Here is a 27,749-nt window from a genome sequence, read left to right as displayed (position 1 = left end):
TGTAAACAGTACATTCTGAAAGCACAGCACATTCTGCACATACAGTACATTTTCTGGTACAATGTTTATGTATTATAGAAGTTCAAATCACCCTCATTTAGCACCCTGCAGCTCTCTGACTCGGTGGAGAAAAGCCTTTTCCGGCTGATGGCTACAAAAATTACAATGTTGAAAAAGGGGGAAAAGCCACTATATGTTAATGACTTCTACATCCTTCTACTTCCTGACTAAAGTTGATCAAATATACTGCAGTTGGCTTGCCTCTAGTTATACTCCAATAGCTACTTGCTGTAGACGGATATTTTACAAGCTTTAAACTACCTGTCTTCAGTACAAGAGTTACAAAAGTTAACTAATTGATTTGATACATTAGTTTTATCATAAACTAATTTATCATACAGTCTATAGGTAATGTCACTATTCAGATATTTATCATAACCATAACTTCACAGCACCATTCATTTTGATCATAATTTGAAGATGGAAAGCGATCTCATTTTGAAGCAGTTTTAAATGGTGTCACATGTGCACTTTAGGCTCAGTGAGAGGGAATGTGAAAAAGAGAGAGCAGATGGAATTGTCACAGATGTGATCCCAGTTCCTGACCCCTGTGAGGTCATTTTGCTCCTTTGGAACTTAATGTTTGTTATTGAGTCCTGTTGCCCTGGAACACAGGGGTTTATGGTCCCAACAAACAAGTGAATCACAGGAATTTCAGCTGGTTATGTAAGCATAGATACAAATTGTGAGGTCTACGAAGGCCACTGAGAGATGACAAAGAACAGAATTCCTGAATGACAGAAGGACCTCAAACATCATACAGATCTTTACAAAGAAATTATTGATTAATTGAAAATGTTGTTTCTTACTCTAGATCTCTGAATAGTGAACAGATAAACCTGCATTATACATGTGCTCAGGTTTTGTTCCAACAAAAATCTTCACCATGTAAAGTGATTGAAAACATGTTTAATTGTTCACTTTTACCTAAAATATAATGCTGTTTCACCTTATTTCACTTTGGCGATTGAAAATCAAGTTTGAAAACCAACATAAAACTCTTTTTGACAAGCAGTTTGAAACTTATTTTAGTCTTTATTTCCACATCATACATTTGTCAATGTAAAACCATTAATTTTTGTTAGCAGGCAGTGATGAAAACCAAAGAAAATAGATATAGGATATACAGCATATATATTTTAAAATAAATGTCATGAACTCTGGCAAGTACATTGACATTTTGGACAAAAACCTGGTATTCCCTCCCAGGAACCTCTAACTTGCACGCAAATGGATCTTTCAGTGAGACTATGAGCATACCTCAGAATTAACTGACCACAAAATTACTGTTTTGCAATGTCCATCTCAGTCTCATCTCAGACTTGACCTTAACTGGAAATGTGTTCTTTGGTGCGGGAAGTCCTCAAGCACAGACTAGGATCTGAACGATCTTCAAAGATTCATTTTGGAAGAATGGGCAAAAATCCGAGCCGTATATGTTCACCAGTCTGAATACTACACAAGACGAGTCAGTAGTGTTTTCTTTGTGAAGGGAGGGTGTACAAACTAAGGTGAATAATTTTTGCATATATTTTTGAAAAAAATAAATGTGTGCGTGTGTATCATTAAAAATACTTTTTCACCGAGCAACTGTATCAGTATTAAAATGATATATTTTCCAATGTTTACCTACACTGATTATTTTATAAAGCCTTCTGTGCGCGTCTTTATTAAGAGTGTGGATTTTGGAGGACACTGTACGTTAATGTAGCACCAAAGATTATGCAGACCTAACTTTTACTTTCTTTAAACATAACCTTCACCCATAGAATTAACTATCTGGTGGGTCCATATTCTGTAGTATAAGTTGCTTTGAACGATACCCTTGTTTACCAGTCTCGCGAGATTAGCTAGTGTGATTTTGTTATTCGTTGGGAAAAAAATACTGTAGGCAGGTTAGCTAGCTAGCTGCCCTTCCCTCTCTCCTGTCAGATTTTTGTTACTAATTTATGTGTACTGTGTTAAAACTTAGTAGTCTGTTGAAAAAAGTAATCGCATTATAGTGGACCGTTGTTTTGTTGTCGCGCACGGTCAACTGAGAAATAGTGCCGATCTGAACTGTCATTTTTGGTGAGTGTAGATTTCAAAAGCTAGCCAGCTACGTTTCATTGACTGGAATCTCCAGTTCTGAGAGGCCTCTCCCTTCTTTTAAGAAGGGTGGAAGAGGCAACAACATCAATATAGATAGCTGGCCGGCTAAGTAACGTTATATATTTTTTATTTTACGTAGTGTTTGCTGTGTGACTTTCTCGATAGTTTCTACGAAATTAACGTTACTCGGCTTACTCGGTGGTTATTGCATGTAGGATAGCAGCCTGCTATTTAGCTAACTATCTAGCAGTAGCTAGCTAAATGGCGTCAGATAGTGACACAGAAGAATTTTATGATGCTGCGGAAGATGTCAATTTGACTCCCTCTCCAAATGTGTAAGTAGTTCCTAAACGTTACCTCTGAATATTTAGCCATGGACATTAGGTTTAGTTAGTTAGCTAATGTTACCTACCTACCCGGCTACCTGTATTGTGCAGCGAAGTGTTGCTCGCTGCTTGTAGCTGCAGCTTCAAAGTTGTAACTTGCTAGCTAACTAGCAAAACTGTCAGCACAGTCCACGAAAGCGACCTATTTGTCACCTGCTACTGACATTTTATTTTGTCTAGCTAGAAAATGTTTGTCATATTGTGTTTTGTTTTTGGTCTTGGTCTAAAAACTAGTTGTAGCTGGCGTACAGTACGGTGTGCAGAATCTATAATTCGTTTTTGTGATTTGATTGTTGTCGTTAACTGTTAGAAGCTGGTGTTAACGCAAGAGAGGCCAGCCAACGGGGTATTCGGTTCAGTGAACACCGGTCAACGTCATTTGTTTTAGAACCTTTGGTTTCGTGTACCATGTCTGTATTCGCTCAACCTGTTATATGTTTTCTCATGTCTCGCATCTGAGTAGCTGAAGGTTGCTAAAAGCATTTGCTTCTGAGTTTGCCGTTCATGGCGCAAAATACTACCATTACGAAAGAGAGTTGACGGTCACATGATTATAGGTTATTAAGCGTAATCTACTGGCTGGGTTATTTGAGGGTGTGTTGATTTCCACCTTGCACAAATATTTGAGCAAAGACTTTCACTATGCTCAACTACTTAGTTATTCGACTCCATATTACACTGATATAACTAATGTTGTAGAGGTGGAACAAATGCAACATCTAGATTTTTCTGTACAACATACTCTCCTCATAAACAGCTGATGGTAATGCTATACAACATACTGATCACAAACAACAAATTCACTTTTACATGGAGGAGCCATTGTTAGGTCATATTCAGTTAGCTGTTTTGTGTTCAGTTATGTGGTATGTTACACTTTGATGAGCCAGCTAGCTGTCTGAATTACCAGAACCCTGTAGTGTAATTTCGTTAGCCCTGTTGGTACAGTATAGTCCAGGGGTATCCAATCTCATCTGAAAAGGGCCAGTGTGGGTGCAGGTTTTTTCTTTAGTCAAGCACTATGACACCTGGTTCAACTGATTAACTAATTGTGGTCTTCAATCAAGACATGGATAAGTAGAATCAGCTGTCTCAGTTTTGGGCTGAAACAAAAACCTGCACCCAGACTGGCCCCCTTTTCAGCCGAGATTGCACACATCCTGGAGACTTGGACTGTAAGTGTTGTACTTTATATAGACCCCCCTCCCCAATATGGACTGCCCTACACTGGCTACCTGTAACCACTTGCTTCAGAGGACTGCTCCTTCATATCTTAGAAAAACCATCAGACTGTGCACACCAGCCAGACCCTCTTTGTTCTGCAAACTTGGGACTTCTGGCTCCTCCCCTTTGCCAAGCCTGCACTTCCTGGTTATGTCTGCAGTCTGTTCTGGCCTCTTGGAGGTGGAATGAGCTGCCAGCAGCAGTCAGAACAGCAGATGTTAGCCATCTTCCGACACAAACAGAAGACCTACCTCTTCAGACTTCATATCTGAAGCGGCAGATATGCACTTGGCAGTAGCTGTACTGATTCTATTTCTTTGATTTGTTGAATTTCAAGTGATCTCATTTATTTCACACAGCTGATAAAAATAACCATTGGCTTGGGCAGAAAGGCACCAGTTCCTTGGCACTTGGCGACTGACAAACATCGCATTGTTTTGGCATGGAGAACTGCGTCATGAGAAACTCCCTTAGATCCTACAACAAACAAGAATTTTCTGTCAAACTAGTCTTTGTGTAGTCATTAGCAAATTTCCATAGGATTCCATATGATGGCTCGATCTAGCCCTGCACAGGGCGATGTGCCATTGGTGATTGCATCACTCAGGGTATGGGAGGGATCAGCCAGTTAGGAGCCAGAGTTTCATTGCTGTCTAGCGACCCCTGCTGGTTGATCGAGTGCCTGTGGACTGCATGCTAAAACCTCATATAAAAGGTCTTCCTCAGACTCCACTCTTTGCAAGCGTAGCTGTAGTCTGCAATGTGAAAAGGAGCAGCTGGTGACACCAGGTATTTCAGAGGAGAACCACAGATGCCTGTACTCTTCAGAATCGGCAGTAGGGTTCCCACATAAACACAGCTGCTTCAATTGCAGATAATTAGACATTACATTCCAATCTGGGTGGGAATTGGCTATGTACAGCCAATATAAAAACTGATTAACTTTTACTAAACTTTTATGAGTTTTGTACTTTCATTTAAAGACAACTGTAGAATATTAAATGTGTCAGAAATGTTGACTGAGGTAATTTATAGACATGTGACACACACTGAGACAGTGATTATAGACCAGGAGAGGCACAGCATGGTCTATGAGTAAGCGTTTTGAGTGAGTTTTAATCTTCAGTCTATTTATGGGTTTCCTTTATGGGGTAAAACTGAATAGAGGGTGGCTTTCATAATCATATTTCTTTAAGAAATATTTCTGGGGGTGCTCAGGGTTTCTCATGTTCAATTGCTTCTGAAAGTTCTTTGAGTTCTTAAAAACATAAGTGTTAAAGCACAGGTTAGTGCATATTTTAATACTAGGCTTATACAGGACTATCTACAGTTGAATCTTTGTTAATTCTACTGGCATAATAAAAAAAAAAATGTCATCATTAGTTAATTGTGGACACCAAATTTCTACTGAGTACCTAGTTTAGTCAATATTCGGTTTACTTTTTTATTTTGCATTGTACTGGAGCAATGACGATGAAAGGAATTGAATTGAAATTGAATTGTTAGCTTGTAGTATTTCATTATGCTGTCTGAAAATGCAGTCTACATTTTCTTCTTACTTTTAAATGTCAAGCAAAGTTGGTCATAAAACTCTTTTGTGGTCAGATTGTGAAAAGTCTTTCAGTATCAAATAAAAAAATGCCTGAAATTTCACTGCCAGTTTCCCATTGCTTGTAAGATACGCTAATACCAAAAGTTTAAAACTAAAACTAAGCTGTTTCCCCACTTCTTTTTTTCTTTAGATCGCCTGCAAAGTTTGTACTTCCCTCTGCAAAGGTACGTGAGACTGCATTACACACTGGTTTTACTTGTGCAGTGAGGGCTAACTAGGGGATGGAAGTGCCTCAGCTTCAACGTTTTTTGACTCGGGACCTTTGAAGAGAATTGGCGTGCAGCAGTGGCGGACGCGAGGACTCTGGGCCTGATCATTTTCACCGGAACATTCCAGTCTCACAGGAGAAAGCTTATGCTCTCCAGGATTATGAGTTGTATCCTAAGGGCAGGGTTGAGAGAATTATATTAAGCCCTTGAAGAGTGGTTTTGTTGGAATGTTTTTTTCTCTCCAAAATTCTAAGTCAGTGTTCTATGACTCCAGTTTTTTCATTTACCAGTAGTGATTGTTGCATCAGGATTAGAATGTTCAGTTTAGAACATTCTAATAGCATATTTGTGACCTTGTGACTTAAAGAGTTCAAATGTATAGCTTATTGGGCAGTTATAAATTCTACAACCAGTTCTCTACATAATATAATGAATTTAAATAAATTCATACATTTGTGGGCCTGACACGACCCCCCCCTCTCCCCCCTGTGATCAGTGGAGGGTCAGTATTCGCATTTGTTTCCTGTACATGGAAAGGTGCCATGCCATTAAATGTTTGTGAAATCTCTTGGTAAAAATATCCCTCTTCTGTGTTCCATTTTCATGGGCCTGTATTTTAGTGTGCTGTGGTTAAACTGTCTGTGTTATTTTAACGTCACATAAAAGCATTGCGACATACTTCACTGATGTGACAAAGGTATGAAGAACAGCAGCATTGATTGGTTAAAAATAATTAACTGTTGGGGTTAAAATGTAATTGGTGATTGTGATTTTTAACTAAGGTAGCTAAAATACATTGTGGCTTTCAATACCGATATGTACACATGCACGCACACAAACACGAGCAGTGACTCAGCGGTTTGTAGAGGAATGGGGGGTTCGTTCTACCACTGGGGAGATAGGGTGGAGAAGCTCTGCCAGTTAACGTTTGTCTTGTACAGTTGTCCTCAATGAAAAATGTCAGCTTTATGCATATTTGAGGCATCTTTTGGTGTGCTGAGCCTTTTTTCTCTTCAATTTATTAATCTATTTGGTGATTACACACCCAATTTAAGTCTTAATGCGGTAATTTAACACAGTGACAGTTTATTTCGTGCGTAACCAAAAGCAAGCAGTGGGTATGTTGGTACAACAGCAGAAATGGTACCTAGCAGTCAGATTTGACATGCAAAGTCGGGATACCACAAAACCACTAGATCACCATCGCACAGTATGAGCATGCAAGAAAACCATTAGTGGAGGAAAAAAACACAGAGAAAAGTAGTTTTAAGTATTTATTCACATCATTTCAAAATTAAGGTTCATATTCACGAAACCTCTCAAACTGGGAGTGCTGATCTAGAGTCAGCTTCAGTCTCTTAATTTGAATAAGGTCACAAAGACAAGTGTTCCTGTTCACTGACCCCAGGTCAGCACTGCTACTCTGGGAAAGCTTTGTGAATATGGGCCTAGGCAATGACAGTGGTTTAAATGATGCAGTTTGATAATGGCTAATGAGGAATGAGTGTTTTAAGCCCGCTCAGTCATCTGGGCAGACTCAGTTAGCCGTTAGCCGTTAGCGGAGAGCGTTCCCTGTGACTCTGCGTGTCTCTTCCTGGCAGGAGGGTGCTCTGCCCCCGGTTAAACCCGACTCTCGCGCTTCTTCCGCGCGCTTTTCCTCTGCTGACTTGTCACGTCTTGTGGCAAGGTTGCTCTCCCTCCCCCAAGGCTGCTGTTGTTTTGAAATGGCCCTGTTGTCGAGTTTTTTTTTTCCTTCCCCCTCTTTTCTTTTCCATGGGTGAACTATGCACGTTTTTCAGCTCTTGTGACACAGTTTTTAATGCCCCAGCTCAATGGGCGGTGATGCTGCAAGTTGCACATAGAGCTTGCACGCACTGCATAGTCCCTGCTTTTCCATAATCTGCATGTGGAATAGCCTACTCCTGATAGTAGCAGTGAATACGCATAAAATAAAGGCCGGTTTGCATAGAATGTCAGTGGTAGTTCCGTTCTTTTGGGTTTCATAATGTGTCAGAGGCCAATCGGCAGTGTAGGAAACTGCTGGTAAAAGTGCTAAGACAGGCAGCAGTTTGTGTTCTGGGTGTCAGAGGGACTAAAACATGCATTCACTTGACTCAAGTCTGCAGAATGAGAGGATATGTGTACTTAATGGTAGATTTCACTCTGGACAGAGTTATTGATTCATGGACTGGCTTACTGGTGCTTCTGGAAGCAGAAAGCATGTGGAGTGTTGCAACCCAGACCTCACACAGTGCTAGACGCACTTTTGAATTGAGGCGAAGTTACGAAACTGTATGACATGCCTATTTTTATCTGTCAGATCTTTCAGATGTTCTCCTGATGTTTTTGTACGAGTTCAAGAGGAAACACTGTCTAATCGTTTTTTTGCCAATAAGTGGCATTGCACATACAAAAACTTTATCTGTAATACTAAGAAAGAACAGATTAAGTAGCTGTACCTCGTGGTGTTTGCTTTTCCAGTGCAGTACCACGCTGGTGAACAGATACAGGCACTCAGTGATGCCCTTTGAAATGTCCTTGGTGAGGGAAAGGCAGAGGTTAAACAGCACTGATAGGGCCTCACCTCCTAAAACACAGAACTGGCAAAGGTATTTCCCGGGAGAGGGCAGTTACTATTTAACCACTGGTGTTATTCAGCTACTTTTACTTTTGGTGCAGGAACTTATTTGGTTGAAGAAAACAGGAAAAAAATTTTTTCCCAAGACCTGTAGCTACCGTTGAAAGTGATCGTTTTGGGTGCAATTGAAAAGGATGTTTGGGGGCGGCTTGTCCTTTCCTGAAAGTAGTTAGGCAAATTAATGTAGCCTAATTGGGGGACATCACCACCATTTTCTCCATTATTTGATCATTTTCTCTGTTTATCATTTAATCAGAAGAACAGGGTTCAGGAAACTGAGGGAGAGGGTAATCTGTGAACGGGGTCGGCTCTGCGTTTGGGTCCTAAAGCTTTTTCAGGAAGACAGGGCTGTAAGACCTTTTCTCGTTTTATTCTCTACTGCGCAGTTGTGTTCGTAGTATTTGTGTCTTTGTACTCCCGCTGGCAGCTGTGATATTTAACACCATTCAAAACGGAAGAAAATAGAAGTGTTTTTTTTTCTTCTTCAGTTTGCTTTTTCCATTTACTTCAGAAATACCAGCGCCATTTTGATTTGCAGCTCAGTTGTTTTTGTCTTTTGATTATCTGCAAACAGGTTTCTCTGTTTTGTGAATACAGAGCAGGGGAGGTGGAATGCTAACCGCGTGCTAGCTCAGAAAAAAAACACTGAACTGCCTGAGGAATGCAGGAGCCTCCTGCCCACTGCTGTAGTTAGCAAAGTGCCCTTGAATCTAAAAGGTAAAGTTAATACAAAAAGGTTGCTGTACTGAAGAAGTGCAATTGTGCAATCAGTAGTTTTTTCCTGAAAAAAAAAGAAAAGAATACTGGCAACTGAAGGCATATTTTTATCATCTTCAAACAATTGAATGGGTTTTGGATGGCCTTTGTACATATTGGACATTGAGCTCCACCAGCCAGACCGGTGTGCCAGTACCTTGTGAACAGGATGGCCCGTTCCCTTTTTGTGAATAATTGTCTACTTCCTGTTCCTCCCACGCGTGCTTCGTGAACAGTAGATAAGAATTGAAAGCTTTTATTTCACTGTACCTTTTTATTTTTAGTGCACTGCGCCAGTGGTCACTTTGGGCAGAGATTAAAGAGGAACGCTGTCCAAATGGTATCATATAGAAAGTGGGCAGGCTCATAAATATCGCAGCCGCCCTTGCGTGGGATTGGTCAGTGATATTGAGGGGCCATGACTCTGGAGGCCTTGCTCATAATGACTCTGAAGATAGTTGGTGCAGGGATGCCGCCCTGCAGTGCTGGAACTGACCATATTTGGTGTGGGCGCGGCTTCCTGCGGGACAGCGTTGATGAACGCTGGAGCGCCGTGCGGTTTAGCTGGTGCAGGAAGTCTCATTTTCTGGCTGCTTATCAGATGAAACAAATGGAAACAAATATCCTCTGTCGTTTTTGAAACGAGATAACGGAGGGAAACGTTTTTGCACCGCAGTGCAGAACTTGAGCTGTGATATCGGTGCATACGCTCGCGTAGAAAGCTCTGATTTGCGCGCAGATCGTAGACTTCCTCTTGTCCTAAGCTGGCCGCTCCGGGGGGGGTGGGGGCACAGTTAGGCGCCTTTGTGCCTGTGTGCGCTGGGCTGTGATGTGAGGGGAGGGGGATGGGCCGCTGACCCAGTTCTGACCAAACGCAGACGCCAGGCCGGCACAGCAGCCGATCCCGCTCAGGGACCCGCCGCGCCATCCGCCATTTCCGCCTCACTTCCCGGGATGTCATCACAGCTCGCCGTGATGTCACATCAGCTACAGCTGCTGCCTTGGAAAAATGCCTGCATTATTTATTTTCATAGTTGTTGTTTTATATATATATATCTTTTTTTTATGTTAATATTTTGTTGTGTCACTTTTTTTCTGCTGTAGAATTAATGTGATACATGCAAATATAATGCACATGAATGTAATGTAAAAATAATAAAAACCAGAATGGATCTTTTGCCAAGGCAAAGTACTTTAAATGTAAATTCAGTGCTGTAAAATTGATGGCACTGGCATTTCTAGTGTTAATAAGCTATAGCTGGCTGCGTGCATGCTGTGTAATTAGTGTCATGTATTAAAGGTCAGGCCTCATTACGTTCATCTGGGTTTATTTGAGAATGCGCTGTTCTGTTAGAATAAGATGTGATGGACTGACGGTTCGAGCAGTGACGTTCTCTCAGCTCTGCTTTTGTTTGAGGACAAAGGCACGCTGTGCTCAGGCGGCTCCGAGGGGCTCTGCTAGCTGAACGCGCGCGTGGTAATGAGTTCCCTCGGCGTTCAGTTCAGCGGCGCTCATGAAAAGCCTGCCTGTGTTTCGTTGCAGGATGGTGAGGAGAGCCCAGCACAGCCCTCCCAGGAGCCCCGGCCTGATGATTCCCTCCAGGTGTGCCTCTACCGCCCACTCCCGCCCCCCCAATCCGACCCCATACTCTACCATCTATGCTCCACCCCCCCCGCAGCCCATGCTCCGCCCCCTCTGTCCTACACTCACCCTCCATCTCCGGTCCTAAATTGGCCCTCTCCCGCTTTGGCCCCTCCTACTCAGCCCCTCCCACTCCCAGCTCATTATCTGTGCCACTCTGCTCTCCCTTCCCCACTCGTATCTCCCCTCTCCACTTCCTGTTTCCCTTTTTCCCCTGCACTCCTTCCTTTCTCATGCTGTTCCTCTGCGTTTCCTGGGTTTCCTCACTGTCGCTCCGTCGCCCCGCTGGCCTCCCCTCTTTCTGCGCCGTCAGCACATTCGCTGTTTTCACTACAGCGAGGGGGGGCGGGGCGGAGCTGATCGCGCAGCCTGGGAGAACGTTAAGCGCAGTAATGGGCACAGAGCTCCTGAGCGCTGCATGCTTCTGGGATTAAGCGCTCTGCGAGCGGCGGTACCGCAGGCCAGAGGGAAACATGGGCCGTTCTTTTAATCCGTGCGTTGTTACTCGTTGTATCTCGTGCGGTTGTAGAAGTCGCTCATGTTGTGATGCAATTTGCCATAAAACGTCTAATCACCATCTCGTACACAGCAGTGCCAAAGGCTTTGCAATGAAGTAGGGGCGCTTGAGATGGCGGAAGTACAGAATCGGTGCATACAATTGCTTCCAGGATAAAGTTTAAAAGATGGAAACATCGTATTGCAACGGCAACTTGATTGCCTCAGTTTGCAAAGACAAGTTTCTACACTTGTAAATATGATTGATTTTGACATTGCAAAGATTCTAAGTTACCAGAGTCTTGCCTAACATTTAAGAGTACTATTTTATAAATAAGAGGATTACTCATTGGGCTATGGATATTTGTATTTTTATCTGCAGACAGTAAAAATACAAACATTTGTTTTCAAGTGAATTCGGGAACTGGGGTCCTGGGACTTCCGGAAAAATGTATTTTCCTTTTCCATAAAAAGACTCTGGAAAAGCAGGATTAACTTTATGCTTGTCATTAGAGTGACAAATCTTGTGTGTGCTGCATATCAGAAGCAAGCCATTGTGATCCCTTGAGTTAAAACTCTGCGTTTTAGGCTGTGAGTTTTTCTTTCGCTTGTTCCTGCTACACATGGGGATTCTGGGAAATCTCCCAACTTTCCGGCGCCTCAAACTTGCGAGGACAATGCGAGCAGCTGCGCTGGAGAAGTGAAGTGCCGGTGGCTCCACAAGTGGAACACACTGACAGCAGGCTCCGCATAATCAGACCGAAGCCTTTCAGCGACAGCCAGGGGAACGATGGAGAGCCGGCGGAGAGACAAACCCAGACAAACAACGCAGCTTTGTCAGAGCCGTTCTCCAGGGGAGGGCTGGGGAGGACCGAGATGTACGCTAGCGCTTGGCTGGTAAAGTTAGCGCAACAAAACCCGCAGCCGTGCTGTTGAAGGGAAACCTGAGCTAGGCTAGTGTGAGCGCTGCGGCTGCTGCCCACTGATACTGTACCATGTCCAGTACTGAGCTGCGGTTGGGATGTGTGAGCGGTCTGTGGTTTCAGAGGGCAGTGCTCACGTGGCTCCTTTAAACGAGTGAGTCACTCTGTCTTTCCTGCTTCTGCTTCTTCCGTGACATAGTAGCCTTTTGTCAAGTGGATGTTTGTGCACGTGCACATGAGTGAGTGTTCTGTACTTGCTTGTATTTGTTTATTCTGTTGCCAAGGCATTGTCGTGTTGCACAGCCTTCCGTGTTAAGCTATGCTCCTGAACACATGGGCTCCAGGCAGCCCATGGTGAACACTGCCTGGCACTCAGTAGTTACACACACCATAGGGAAAAGGGGTCCAGGCTGCTTCCCATCAGGGAAATGTTGCACTTAATTCTGTACATATTTAGTGCAGTAAATGATACCTACTGCAAAGACGGTGCTGATTGGTGTTCAGGACTTGATTGGCTTTATCTCATTAAGGATATCCATTCCTCAGATCATTGACAGCATCATCGAGGAGAGCCAGAAGGAGAGCACTGTGGAGGAGTCGATGCTGACGGAGGAGAGGGGGGCCGCCGCCGAGCAGGATGCGGGGGCGGGACCCGGGGGCGGACCTTCAGAAGCCCCGCCCCCCGAGGAGGAGCCCAAAACCGAGAGCCTGAGCGCAGAGGAGCCGAGAGCGGCGGCTGACGGGCGGCAGGACTTACCGGCCGCGGGCTCCGCCCCCGGGGCGGTGGGTGAACCCTGCCCCTCGGCCGCCCCCCCGCCCGAGGGGGTGAGACCCCCGGACATCACCAGCGCCCTGGTCCCGGAGCAGCCCCAGGCCCCCGCGCAGGAGGGCGAGGACCCCAGGAGAGCCGACATTCTGGAGCAGGTCTCTCTGGCCGATAAGCTGGCGGACCACGACCCCTCGGCCCCCCGGAAGCCCCCGCGGCAGTGCACGGTGGAGCCGGACATCGTGGCCAGCACAAAAAAGCCTCCGCCCCTACGGCCGCCCCCTCCCGGCGGAGCGCCCCCGCCCCGGCCCCCTCCCCCCTCGCGTCCCGCGCCCCCGCCCCGAAAGAAGACCCAGGAGGGGCTGCGGCCGACAGGGCTAGAGGGTAAGTAGGGCCTCCCCTGATGCAGCTCAAAGCTACGGTCACCATGGTGACATCCCTATGGTAACCGTAGAGTGTTCCATTCCCCTGTGTCTTTAATGCATCTGTCCAAAAGCTTACTGCTGTGGGGTCAGCCCAGGGGAGTACATTCATTTAGGTTTTTAGAGTAATTCTATTTTTGAATGGCAGAATTGTCAAGGGCCCTTGAAACACCATAAAAATTTTAAAGGATGTATTTGTGGTATCAGGCAACAAATGTGCAATCTAATGCCTTTTTTTAGTTATTTGTTCAAGGCTGGGTTCTGTGTACTGGGGAAAAAGCTCTGTCTGTGGTTTGAATTTAAGAGGGCAGTCCACAAGCAGACTGAACTATCTGAAGGACCCTACAAGGCTCAGTATGGAGGAATGGTTAAAGCCCCCCCCTTCCCAAATATGTTTATCAGTGTCACAAAATGCCATGGAAGATAATTTTCGTGCTCATGTTTATCAGGGGTTTCGATACATTTGGAGGGCACTGTATTCTCCTGCAGGTTATTCGTAGAACACTTGCTGTGGAAAGTTTTACTCGTCTGAAAATACATACTTGAAACTGAGGTGACGCCTTTCCGAGGCATTATTCTTTGCCCTGGTGATTCATATTCGTTTTAAGCAGATTTGCCCCAAGTCCCCTCGTCTCTCTCTCTAATGCTGAGTCAGACTCCTAAAACGGCGAGGGTACTTCGCTCTCCCACTCGGTCCGCCTGTGGGCCCACGCACACTCCCACCACCGCCCACACGCTCGCTTACGCATCAGAACAGACACGCAGCGACGGCCAAAACGGACTGGAGCCCCTCTCCCGTCCAGATTTATTCTGTTATTTCTGTGGTTCATTGCATTTCAATTTAGTCAAATGAAAGACTGTGTTGCGATGTTGAAAATACACACACTACGGTACAGTGCATCAGATGATTGTTTATTCAGTGCGTCAGTGTGTTTGTGTCTGTCCATTTTTCAATAAAGCATGAATAAATAATTCAAGTAGTTCATGGCTTAGTGAAAAAAAATCATTGTTTGTAGAATGGCTTTGGTCTATTGACACATTTGAGCGTTTAAGCTGGGGAAAAAACAGGCTTTCAAATTAAAAACTAAACTTAGCACCATTTCCTGGGTATAGTTTTCACAGTTTTATTTGAACGCTTGTTTCGTGCATACTACGACGCATTTTTGCTTTGATTTCCTTTGTGGTAGGCGTTACCGTGTAACCTGCAACCTGAGCAGGCTTGCCATTACTAATTTGCTTCTAGCCTTTTGTGAGTTGGTGCTATTCTGAGCTGTTATGGTGCAGTCTCGCAACCTGGACCCCTGAGCCTGGTCTTCCCAAACTACACTGCTGCCTGCAGCACTAGCCCCGTGGCTGTGGCAGTGTGGTCGCTTCTGAGGCTGTATGTGTTCCTCTATGGCAGGAGCCCTCCAGGCTGTCCCCGCACCTCTGTAGGAGCCCCCGGAGCTGCAGCACTCTCTGGACCTGGCCAGCGCCACCAGCGGAGATAAAGTAGTGACTGCCCAGGTCAGTGCCCCGCCCTCTCTCTACAGCTGCCCCGCCCTTTCTCTACGGCTGCCCCGCCCTCTCTCTGCAGTTGCCCCACTCTTTCTCCCTGACTTCTTTTCCTTCCGTCTTGGGGCGTAGCGGGGACCTCACCCAAACTCCAGATGGGGGGATAATGAGCTCAGTGAGGAGCAGCTCAGGGAGTGATGGATGCTTCTGGCCATTTAGGTCAGGGCCCAGCCAGGTGTTCTTCCCCTGCAGCCTGCGCATACATCACCCCTCACTGTGGTCTCTGAAGAACGCTGCTTTACAGCAGCTGAGATTTTGAAAAATGTTGCCTTTGAATATCAACCGATTCAGGCTACAGAAATGAATTAATTTATTATGTGTGCCACAGTGTTACAGAGGCCTAGTTCCTTCAGTTTTATTAATGATTCCAAATGCAATATAATTACTGTAGCCCCAGAAACACACTTATTGTGTAGTAAAACTTTCTGAAGTGGAGTGTGAAGAAAAAAGACAAAGTGTGTGCTTCAGATAAAGGGAACAGATGTATTTAGTACAAGTTTGTATGTTCAGTTTATATTATTAGAACATTTCCATTGATGACTGCATTTGGGAAAAAAGAAGCTGTTCACATCTATTTCCAAACAGTTGTTTTATTTTATTTTATTTTTTTTGCATGTGTACAGATTTTTAGTTATTTGCCACAGTATATATGTGCCTCAGTAGCTGTATTAGGTATCCATTACAGAATCAGGGTCCCCTCTATGAGACCATCCTGCATTCCTGACCGGTTCATGGCGGTTGTTTGTGGGCGGGGTTTCAGGAGAGCGGGAAAGCGGCGGACGGGCAGAACTCCGCCCCCAGCGGCGGCGAGGCGGCGGGCCCCCAGCGACCGCGCTCCAACTCGGGCCGCGAGATGACGGACGAGGTAACGGCCGCACGTCCGCATGCGAGGCGGGGCCTCCTGCCCTACTGTAGGGCCGGGGTCACTCAGGCGCCGTTATGCAAAGCCCCAGCTGCTGGAGCAGCGACTAGAATTTGGAACTTGAGTTCCGTGCAGTAGTTGGTGGAAGCGTGCCAAGTTTGCACAAACTGTACCGTAAGTGATGCCAGGTGAAGTATATTAATTATTGTAATGGAGTATAAAATGCCAGTGACTCAAAGGCCAGTTTTCTGGAGCCCTAGATGGGTTCCTCTGGGTGCTTGAAATCCTTGGAAAAAAAAAAAAAACGCTTTTATTTTGAAGTGGTGTTTTGAAGGCTTGGAAAACGCTTGAATTTTGAATGAAGTGCTTGGAGGTTCTTGGATTTTGTTGCTCTCATTAGTGTTCTAAATCATAAATTTGAAATGAATTCAGCTATTCGACAGCCACGAGGTGCTGGAAATTGTAGATAACGGGCTTTGAAAGGTACTCTGAAAGTGCTTGATTTCCGCTCGTGAAAACGTACGGGCACGCTGTTTGATATTAGTGTACGGCTGGTCATGTGACCTCAGCGCCGTGTCCTTACCGTGTGCGTCGACAGGAGATCCTGGCCAGTGTGATGATCAAGAACCTGGACACGGGGGAGGAGATCCCCCTGAGCCTGGCGGAGGAGAAGCTGCCCACCGGAATCAACCCCCTCACGCTCCACATCATGAGGAGAACCAAAGAATACATAACGTAAGGACTGGGCCCACCTCTGACTTCCTGCAGCGCCCCCTATCTGCTCGGCAGTGTAACAAAGCAGAAAAGGACTGTCATTTTTATACCCGTTTCATTTGACAAATAACGAGGGCATCTTGAGAGTCCAAATGCATGTTTCAATTTCACATATTATGTCCTGGATGTATACGTTGTCTTTTTCCATTCGGTTATACAGTGAGAAAACCAAAAAATAAGTCAATCTTATAAAAATATTTTTGTCTTCTATTTAAACTTATTTCTATTACTTTTTTGCTAAATAAGACAAAAATATTGCCAATGAGGTGAGACAGTTTTACTCATTTCAGGATTTCCCAGTGGGGTAAGACAATTTAACTTATCAGTCAAAAAGTAACTTAAACACTAGTTAATATTTTCTATGTGAGAAAGAAAAAACAGACGTTTTGCAGTGTGGAGTTCTTTTGTAGTCTCATGGGAAGTGTAGTTTGTTTGATGCTGCCCGCCCTAGGCATCTGAAACAGTCCTCCAGGATGTGAGCAGGCTGTTTCCCCACAGGAATGACGCGGCTCAGTCGGACGATGAGGACAAGGCTCAGTCGCACCTCTCGGACACAGACGGAGGAAAGCTCAAACAGAAAACGTACGAATACGACTGTCCATGCAAAGAAGAGTCATCAGAGGATTTATCTTAGGAATAAGATTCATTTTCTCATGTTTTTTTTGTTGTTGTTTATTTCTGTATTTACATTTGCATTATTTCAGTTCATATACTTTTATAACAAGTATTCAGTAAAATATATTTTTGTCATATAGATTTATTAATTTGGAATTGATTAAGAATCAATATGGACTGATATTTCTTGTTGTCTTTTACACTTTGTGCTGGTGTGACGTATCTGATCAAGTTTGGGTAACTGGGTTTTTTACTAACAGCACACAGCTGAAGAAGTTCCTGGGGAAATCTGTAAAGAGGGCCAAGCACCTGGCGGAAGAGTACGGTGAGAAGGCTGTGAACAAGGTGAAGAGCGTCCGTGATGAAGGTAAGACTGAGGGGAGCGCAGCTAGCATTGATGGCCTTAGACTGAGGAGAGCGCAGTTAGCATTGAATAGCCTTAGACTGAGGGGAGCACAGCTAGCGTTGATGGCCTTAGACTGAGGGAGGCACAGCTAGCATTGATGGCCTTAGACTGAGGGGAGCGCAGTTAGCATTGAATAGCCTTAGACTGAGGGGAGCACAGCTAGCGTTGATGGCCTTAGACTGAGGGAGGCACAGCTAGCGTTGATGGCCTTAGACTGAGGGAGGCACAGCTAGCGTTGATGGCCTTAGACTGAGGGAGGCGCAGCTAGCATTGATGGCCTTAGACTGAGGGGAGCACAGCTAGCATTGATGGCCTTAGACTGAGGGAGGCACAGCTAGCATTGATGGCCTTAGACTGAGGGGAGCACAGCTAGCATTGATGGCCTTAGACTGAGGGAGGCACAGCTAGCATTGATGGCCTTAGACTGAGGGAGGTACAGCTAGCATTGATGGCCTTAGACTGAGGGAGGCGCAGCTAGCGTTTATGGCCTTAGACTGGTTCTCACTGGCAATGGAAGAGTGAGCTTTCATACACCCTTTAATGGTGGGTGGATCTGCAGTTCTCTTGATTTTGAGCCAATGCAATGTTTTGCTCTCAGTGGCAAAACGCCAAAATTGGTTGAAATCAGTGAGTCACAAGTATGACTGTCCCACCCATTTTGGCTCATACCACACCTCATTCTCCCAGCGCTAGTCCACACTGGCTGTCGTTAGTTACACTGTTTTCTAAATCGACAGTGTTTTTCTATGGAGGTTACCCTCATCTCAGCCACCCGTGCTTTTGTGTTCCAGTCTTCCACACGGACCAAGACGACCCCTCCTCCAGCGATGACGAGGGCATGCCCTACACCAGGCCGGTCAAATTTAAGGCGGCCCACGGCTTCAAGGGTCCTTTCGACTTCGACCAGATACGGGTGGTGCAGGACCTGAGCGGGGAGCACATGGTGAGGGGCCGAGCGCGTGCGCGCGTACGCGTCACTTCCTGCATCGTCGGCTTCACCTGCCCCTTTCCTCCTGCCTGTCGATGTTTTTCCACTTCTAGAAGGTTCTTCAGCTGCGACAGTGATTGTTTTGGGAGGATATGCTAATTGCGGGCCTCGGGCCTGTGAGCAGCTGAACTGGAGTGGCAGGATCGCTCTCAGCGCTCTGCTCCGTGTGCTCTTCTCTCTGCTTGAGTGGTGTTAAGTGAGGGCAGAAGGGCAGTGTGCAGGGCGGACTACAGAAGCTGCTGCACCAGGCCTTCATTTGCATCCCAGTCAGTGATGCGCAGGGGTGGGAAGTCCAGGGGTCAGAGAGCAGAAGTCCTGCCGTGCGAACTCAGCCAGCTGTTTTCACTAATTAATTCTGCCTCCTGACTGAAGAATTGTGCTGATTAGCAAATCCTGGTGACTGGAACGAAAAACACTGGGGTGGACTTTTAATTCCTGAACCTGGATTTTCCACCTCTGGTGATGGACATGCACTTACACACAATGTGTGTTGGGTGTAAGTGTAAATGAAAGGACTCCCAGCTGCATGTGTGTGTGCGCGTAAGTGTGTTCGTTTCTGTGCGTGCGCACATGTCAGTGAATAACTGGAAGAAAGATATGGGTCGGGTGTTACTTCTGCGAAGTTTGGGACGATTTCAGTCTTAAACTCTCAGATCGTTTCCTTCATTATGCTAAAAGGAAAAAGAATCTAGGACGTGAAATAAAGCGTTGAAATGCTGACACCGGAAGATTTTTTTTAATCGAGCAGTTAAGTTTATTGATTGTTGAGAACCAAATTAAGAAGATCCTTTAATGAATTTTTTCTTTATTTTCACTGTCGCCCTCCCCTCTGTACCCCCCCGGTACGGTTCTAATCTTCCTGTGTGCTTGCTGTGGTCGTGTCTAGGGAGCGGTTTGGACCATGAAGTTCTCTCACTGCGGAAGGCTGCTGGCCTCGGCGGGTCAAGATAACGTGGTGCGCATCTGGGTCCTAAAGAACGCCTTCGACTACTTCAACAACATGAGGATCAAGTACAACACGGAAGGTACGGGCGGCCCGGGTCACGACTGGTTACCACGGAAACACCGTGCCAGTGAATTCAGCGTCACATCGGCAGGTCTTTGGAGCACTATCTCCTCCAAATAAATGTCTTGGTTAGCTTTTATGTTATAGCTCTTTTTGTGCAAATGCGTACTTAATTCCAATTAAAGAGGAAAGATATCAATCAGTGTGTCAGAGTGTTAGTTGGTGTTAGTAGCTATTTTTAAAACTATGACTGTAGATTATATTTTACTTTATTCTATGATTAATGTGCCCACTGACTCCCATTTGTTTTTGAGATTTACAGCCCATTGGCGTTTTTAACAATTAAACATGAAACTTTTAAGCGCCTGCCAAGGCTTCCGCCTGTGGGTTGACGTGGGTTGGCATGGAAACAGCAGTGCGTGCGTCAGCTCTGCCTGTCTGGCGTCTCGGGCTTCGCCAACGCTGTGCGCTGTATGGGTACAGCCCAGCGTGCCCACAGCGCCCCCCTGTGGGCAGCGAGAGGGGCGTTTAAATAATCGATGGCTCTGACAGCGGAGTGAGCTGGCACTGCTGGCACCGCCTCAGCAGGGGAGAGCCCTGCCAACAGAGCGGGGCAGGGTGGCCCCGCTGAGCAGCGTGTGTGTGGAGAGAAACGCTAAGCTCTCCTCTCTCCTCTTTTACTCTCCTCTGTTACACTTCTCCTCTCCTCCTTTATTCTCCTCCTCTCTTCTCCTCGTCTTTCATCTTTTACTCTCCTCCTCTCCTCTCCTCTCCTCACCTCTTCTCTTCTCTGTTACTCTCCTCTCCTTTCCTCTTTTGCTCTCCTCTCCTCTCCTCTCAGGTCGCGTCTCTCCATCCCCTTCCCAAGAGAGCTTGAACTCCTCCAAATCGGACACAGATGGCGGGGTGAGTTTTACTGTGCCAGTGAAGAGCGTTATCCTTTTACAATTGTTATTTTCTTTTATGAGCTGGGCAGCAGCGTCTGAGACTGCTTGTTAGCTTCTTCCGCTGGTTACAGAGGTGCCAGAGGAGATATGTGGCTGCCCTCTAGTGGCTGTCCTGCGACATGACTGGGTTTTGTGAGCGGATTTTTCTCTCTGTCACAGGTCAGCAGCAACGCGGAGGATCCTGACACTGAGGACCGGAATGTTCCTTTCCGGCAGGTCCCCTTCTGCAAGTACAAAGGGCACACGGCTGACCTCCTGGATCTGTCCTGGTCAAAGGTGAGAGGTCACATCCTCAGTGCCTGGGACCTGTAAAGAGCATGAACTTAATGTAAAAATTATCAATAGCAGGAGTTAAATCTGTTACAAGTTCAGGAGAATGAATTTTTAGCCTCCATTTTTGTGTGCCCTGACCTGAGTGTGCTTTGCAGAGCTGGTCAGTGCTTGATGCACACTACAGCTTCCTATTTTTCAGTGTACATTTCACAGTATGCCCCGATTATTTTGAGTAGGTGCATCTATCCACATCTTTAATCAGTCCTGATAAACTCTGCTGGACTGAGAAACCTTTTGGACTTGCCAAAGGTTTTCCTCCTGTCTTCAGGGCAAGTTTTCATCACTTTGATGTGCACTTGATGTGTTCCTATAAATATACTGCACTACCTGGTCTTCAGGAAGTTAAACATTCATCATCACGCTTGTGCTAATTTCAGTACTTCGGTCCTATTTTTATTGTGTGCATTGGCAGATGTCTTTACCCTGAATTGGAAGGTTGGATCGGAAACCTATTGCCTGTGTTCCCCCTTTTAGAACTACTTCCTGTTGTCCTCGTCGATGGATAAGACTGTTAGGCTGTGGCACATTTCCAGAAGAGAATGTCTGTGCTGCTTTCAGCATATAGACTTTGTGACAGCCATCGCTTTCCACCCCAGAGTAAGTGTGTGTGTGTGTGCGTACGTGTGCATGTGTTTGTGTGTGTGTGTGTTTGTGTCCCACACCCTTAAGATGGATAACTCAGCCACAGGGAGGCTTCAGTGAAAATCCCCAGCTGAATAATTAATGAGTGATTGATGTACTCACTTCCTTTCAAATGCCAACTCCATTACACGCAGTATTGGATTTCGGGTCTATTCTGCTTCAATCCAGTCAATTCAGGAAATGAATTGGAGTTCAATTCTTGAATAGAAAATGCCCATATTCTGTCAAGAATTTACAATTAATTAATCAAATTTCAATGAACGTCCTGAATTGTGCCAAAACCTTTGTAATATACACGTACACACTGTGACCTGCCAGTTTATTTTTTACCCTTGATAAACTGGAAATACACAAGGAGGATTCACTTGGAGAAGCTTATCATTTATTCATTTGTTTATCAAATTTTAATAATGCACAGAGTGGAAATGCGGTAAGGTTTAAATTTAGTAACCCTGGCTACAGGATGACAGGTACTTCCTGAGCGGCTCATTGGATGGGAAGCTGCGTCTGTGGAACATTCCGGATAAGAAGGTGGCCCTGTGGAACGAGGTCGACGGGCAGACTCGCCTCATCACCGCCGCCAACTTCTGCCAGAACGGAAAGTACGCGGTCATCGGCACCTACGACGGCCGCTGCATCTTCTACGACACGGAGGTTGGTTCCCCTCTGCCCAGAATGCGTTCTGGTGCTGAATCACGGCCAGCTGCTGTGGTTCCTTACGTATCTAAAGAATTAGAATAGGGATGATCCCCCGCTCATGCATATTCATAAGAACCTGCCATATTTGGATGTCAGTTACAGGGGCGGAACCTATGATGCAAAATGCATACAGTCCAGTAATTCACTCGTGATCAGTGGGTGATTAAGTTTACAGCTGCTTGTGAAAATCAAATCTCCACTCAGGTGATGCAGTCGTGTTCATCTGCTGATTAAATGGATGAGTGATATTTCATCCGTTCCCTTTATCTTCAGATCTGTGTTCTGTGTCTGCGTTTTTGGGTCTCGCAGGATTAAATGTAGTGTTCAGGAAGAGTGGGAGTTTAAAATGAACTTTGAGGGTGATGATTTCTGATTTTCCATTATGTCACACCCCCCCGCAGCACCTTAAGTACCACACCCAGATTCACGTTCGGTCCACCAGGGGCAGGAACCGGGTCGGCCGAAAAATCACCGGGATTGAGCCGCTGCCCGGAGAGAACAAGGTACTGAACGAACAATGCAATGTATGGCTAATGTAATCCCGGAGTTTTAGGCTAAATGTATGGCTAATGTAATCCCGGAGTTTTAGGCTAAATGTATGGCTAATGTAATCCCGGAGTTTTAGGCTAAATGTATGGCTAATGTAATCCCGGAGTTTTAGGCTAAATGTATGGCTAATGTAATCCCGGAGTTTTAGGCTAAATGTATGGCTAATGTATACCAGGAGTTTAAGGCTAAATATATGGCTAATGTATATAAGGAGTTTGTATATAAGGCTAAATGTATGCGTAAGGTATATTGAGTGTATAAGGCTAAATGTATGGGTATGGTATAGTAACAGTGTAAGGCTTTGGGTCAGCCTTTTGAATGGAGAATTCACTGCTGTAATGAATCATATGCTATACTCCTGACTCTTCCCAAATGTCCTTCAGGTAGAGAGCACGTTTAATAAGCCCTGCTTGCCTCCTTGTCTCTGTAGATCTTGGTGACCTCCAATGATTCCCGGATTCGCTTGTATGACCTGAGGGACCTGTCTCTGTCCATGAAGTACAAGGGATATGTGAACAGCAGCAGCCAGATAAAGGCTAGCTTCAGGTAGACGTCCTCTTCTGAACCAAACTGCTTTCTTTGCAGATTTATTCATACTCTGGGTATTTCTTTTTAAGAGTGCTAAAAGCAGATGTGTCGATCTTATTTTTCAGTCACGACTACTCGTTCATCGTAAGCGGCTCGGAGGACAAATACGTTTACATCTGGAGCACCTACCACGACTTGAGCAAATTCACTTCTGTACGGCGAGACCGCAATGACTTCTGGGAAGGAATTAAAGGTAAAGAGAGAGACTAATCCAACTGCAGCCAATGATTCCTGCCCCAGATGATTAGATATTTCATGTGTCTCATACTGTTTCTGTCAGTGTATTCAGTTGCATAGTCAAACACCGTAAATGATATATGGGAGAAGCGTTCTAGCCAGCGTGCACAAGCTCACCCCCACACGCCCCCTCCCTCCCCCCTCCGCAGCCCACAACGCGGTGGTGACGTCGGCCGTCTTCGCTCCCAATCCCGGCCTGATCGTGTCGCCGGAGGCCTGCAGCGCGGAGAAGCCGGAGGCGGAGCTCATGAGCACGGACCCGGCCGACGGCGAGACCATCCCCTCAGGTTGGGCCCGGCCGCGGCTACCGAGGGCTAGCGCTGAGGGAGCGCAGCAGAGCGCGCACTGTGCATCTCCACCAAAATTTCAGTATTGACGCCCCACAGCAATTCCCTCTGCTGTAAATCAGTCAGAGAGCTGTTTAGCCTGTGATTGAGCGTAAAGGAATGAGCCGGCCACTTTGCTCCATTTAAAATGCTGTCACTTTTTCTGCAGACAGGAAAATGCATATTAAAGTATTGTAAGATGAATGCACTCGGCTTGTCCAATTCTTAAGTTAAAATAACAGTCATTAGTGGCTCAGTGTGAGCAAACCACACAGTTAAAAAGGGTTGATCGCCTCTCTTTTGTTTGTGCTTTTCACAGAAGCTATAATTAAAGGCTGTTTTTATAAGGTTTATCCTTTTTGATGGTGTGGTTTACTCACACTAATCCATTAATGAGTTTATTATTTTTGACAAGCCCAGTGTGTTTTTCTTACAGCTCAATTCTTACTGCAGCCAGCACCTCTCCATTGGAGAAAAAATGAATGCTCGAGGCAGTTTTTTCTGTTTGCATGTTGCAAGTGTTTTGTTCCCTCTGGGTGAAGATCTGCTCTGATTAATGCCCCCCCCCCCACTCCTCAGGTGCCCTGAAGACCGACCACACTGAAGTCCTCCTCTCAGCGGACTTCACCGGCGCCATCAAAGTGTTCGTCAATGTGAAGAAGTATTAAGCACAAACGCCCGCATCCCGGTGTCCCACCTGTCGCTTACTGAGACCCCGCCTCCCACACACTGCCCCCCCCCCCAAGACTTAATGACGGAGGAGTCCCGAGTCCTGTGTTGGAGAACTCGCATACATTCGCTGTGTGTGTGTGTGTGTGAGTCATGTGCTGCCCTGCACGTGGAGAGTCTAACATTTTCACTGGTCCCCACAAGGTGTGTGTGTGTGTGTAAATCCACGTGAGGAATTGTGGGACATCCCTGGTGTCCCTGCACACACAAGGATGATGGTGTGCGGAATGAGAAAATGTCCAAGGAATATGTATGGGGAAAAGGGTGTTACGGACTGACATGTCACTTTGCCTTCTATTATTATTTCTTTGGCGTTAATTTTGTTTTGTTGGTTGGTGGTAGGGCCGAAAAGGAACAAATATAACTACGGTGTGTAGGAACAGAATTATTCATGGGAGGTCCTTTCAGTCAACGCTACTTGAAAGATGTAGAGGTAAGGGCAAGTCGGTGGTGTTAGGCAGGGAATCAGTCCTACACACTCAAAGCCCCCCAGCACACAGCTTTCCAAAGTGTCCGCACAAGGTGTTACCGCCACGTTTTCATATCTTACTAGCACCACCTCCCTTTAGTTCGGTTCCTGATCCTCTTTTTCACGTCATGGTATTAGTGTTTCCTTTTGGAGATTGTTGTAAAAATGTTGACCCTTTTTTTTTATATAAATATAATAATTTGTTTTTAATATTCATTCAACAATGAGTTTGGTGGTTTATTTAGAGCAGGGCTGCCCAACCCCGTTCCTGGATATCTAAGTGTCCTGTAGGTTTTCACTCCAATCCTAACAAAGCGCACCTCGTTCAACAGCTATAGATATCGTCGGAGCTGTTCATTGGTAGAATCAGGTGTGCCAAATTTGGATAGAAATGAAGCCCTACAGGACGGGTGACCTCCAGGAACAGGGCTGTGCGGTCGTGAGTTAGAGCTTTGTTAAAACAGATTGTTACATGCTGTAAATACTGGGTAGGGGAAACGCCAATGACGTAACGGTTGCGGGTTGAGCGCCTGAGACTTGTTATTGATGGTCAAAGATCAGTCAAATGAAAGAAAATGTATAAATACAGAATAATAAAAAAGTGATCACAAATCTGGTTGTTTTGAGTGTTCTGTTGCAGATGGAGTCTTGCATTCTTATTATCTGTAGCCTCGATTATGAGCGTCAAGGAATTTGTCCCCAGTAATTTTCAGGCTTTCTTTGTGGAGCGGTGATATTTTGTAGTGTACTTTCCGGAACTTTTTGGGTCAATAACGTGGCCTTCAGCTGCCAGCCCCCAGGGCTGCCTGACATTTGCATGGGGACACCAGCACCTTCCCCCAGGCGGTGGCAGCTTGTTCAGGCCCTGCGGGAGACGGATAGCTGCTGGCTTTGTTCAGGCCTGGTCAGAGATGGATGGCTTCTGGCTACTCAGCCCAGCCCAGTTCTCCAATGGTGTTCACTGCCTTCATGCTCCCTGTCCTTCTTCACCCACTAACTCCCTCCTTGTTCTTCACGTCCTGCTTTTTCCATTTCCACCAACTTGTTTTTCCACACCCTCAAAAACCAGTAGTTGGAAAAGTGGGAATTGTTTTTTTGTGCAGTGAGATATAGGTGTCATCCTGACTCTCATCCTGGCTTCCCAATTTTCTCACGTCAGTACACTCAAAGACACATCCGCTAACAAGAGGCAGCCCAGAAGCCAATACATACTATTTAGGGTGGTAGTGTTTTTTTCTCCGTTCTCAGAACTGAGGAAAAGCCAGCAGCTGTTGATATGACATTACATTTGAGAAAAAGACTTCTAGTTCAGTTCAACAAGGGTATCGTTCTTCATTCAAACTACCTTTTGGGTTCTGGGGAGAAAAAGATGTCCCGTGTGGTTATCATTTCTGTTAACATACCACTCTGGTGTAATGGATTATTTCATTTCCAATGACTGCATAATTAATACAGTGATAAATAATTCAATGTTATATTGAAATAATTAATGTTGCAGAAAGATTAAGCACATCTTACTGGCACACTACATCCACACTTGTATCTTCCAAGTAAGGTCGCCATTTCGTCCAAGGATCTCAAATTGAAGACTTGGAGGGCCACAGGATCTACTGTTTTTTTGTTAGCTGTTTAACTCATTGATTGTCTAAAAAGTCTGTCTCGTTTCCAGGGCCTAAATCGGCTACTGATTAAAAGGAAACCGCAAAGGCCTGCAGCTCACCAGGGCTGCAGCTTGAGATCCCTGGTCTTCACCCTTTTATCTACACTTTGATCTTCTGTTATAATTCCCCACAGTCAGCGCTTTCCCTAGTAACTGTAACAGTACGTCAGACTCCGGGACATCGAGCCCCTGGACTGTTTTCACAACCTCATCGATTTCACTGGCCTCTTGATGAGACGAGACGGTTCATTGTCTTGCCTCACCGGAGTCAAATACACCTCATTCGCTTCGGACAAAAGTACCTCAAACCACTGTCACGTTGGCCAGATAAACCGTGAACGGTTCGCGAGGTGGAAGCCTGCATCGGCCGTAGGCTTTCTTCAGCAGCTGGATCAGATCTGTCACCATAAAAACCAATGGTCCGTTTCCTGGGTCCCCGTCATTGGCCGTTGATCTCGGCGCACAATTGGCCGTAGCATCGCCTCAGGAGGGCGGGGCTCATTTGACACGAACGTGCTGATTATGCAGCAGCAGCTCCTGTGGTCGTTCGGGAGCCTGAAGACTGACTGATGCACGTGGAGCTCGGCTGGTGGACCGCGGGGTGAACAGAGGCGACGGGCGGTAGACGGAGATGCTTTGTTGGAGAGCACGTGCTCTGTGCTTTACCGAACAGACAGGAGATGTTGCAACAACAGGCCTATGAATACGAAATATGACTATATGAATACGACTGGGTATGGCAAGGCAAAAAAGATTATTTGAAAAAACCTGCGTACACACAAACGTAATATGACCAAGGTTTGGCAGAAAAGCTTTAGCCATCTTGTATAGGCATATACACATTCTATTCGCTCTAATGTTCAGGCAAGGAATGCGGTGCACTTGTTTTTGACTGCCCACCTCTGTAAAGGACATGAAGAAGCTGCAGAACACGCTGTCCCGTGCCCGTACGTTGGAACTGGAAAGGTGAATAAATATTTCTGGGGAGTCTGGCATCTAATGTGTCTTGATTTTGATTCTGACTGATACTGCATTTAAAGCAGAGCTCCACCCTAAAATCTAATTTTGTTGGAGAATCAGTTTCTCCACTGATAATATCCAGTAAGAAGGCGCACAAATAACAAAATGACAATGTTTTCCC

The 27,749-nt window shown here is 45.6% G+C and overlaps 1 protein-coding gene across 1 annotated transcript; it reads left to right on the top strand.

Moving 5' to 3' along the window:
- Positions 1 to 1,913: 1,913 nt before the first annotated feature.
- LOC135249707 (WD repeat-containing protein 44-like) lies at positions 1,914 to 25,560 on the top strand. Its single transcript, XM_064325225.1, has 21 exons — positions 1,914 to 2,486; positions 5,504 to 5,537; positions 10,520 to 10,579; positions 12,583 to 13,190; positions 13,299 to 13,326; positions 14,659 to 14,730; positions 15,539 to 15,643; positions 16,239 to 16,375; positions 16,913 to 16,996; positions 17,290 to 17,396; positions 18,227 to 18,378; positions 19,310 to 19,448; positions 20,271 to 20,335; positions 20,536 to 20,652; positions 21,184 to 21,306; positions 21,814 to 22,005; positions 22,452 to 22,553; positions 23,030 to 23,145; positions 23,253 to 23,380; positions 23,574 to 23,711; positions 24,330 to 25,560. The coding sequence occupies exons 1-21, from the start codon at positions 2,413 to 2,415 to the stop codon at positions 24,416 to 24,418; spliced, it is 2,670 nt and encodes an 889-aa protein (XP_064181295.1). The 5' UTR covers positions 1,914 to 2,412; the 3' UTR covers positions 24,419 to 25,560.
- Positions 25,561 to 27,749: the final 2,189 nt, after the last annotated feature.

The sequence above is a fragment of the Anguilla rostrata genome, chromosome 3 (genome assembly GCF_018555375.3).
Source record: "Anguilla rostrata isolate EN2019 chromosome 3, ASM1855537v3, whole genome shotgun sequence".
In the NCBI taxonomy this organism is placed as follows: domain Eukaryota; kingdom Metazoa; phylum Chordata; class Actinopteri; order Anguilliformes; family Anguillidae; genus Anguilla; species Anguilla rostrata.
This window is presented reverse-complemented; position numbering and strand designations above follow the sequence as displayed.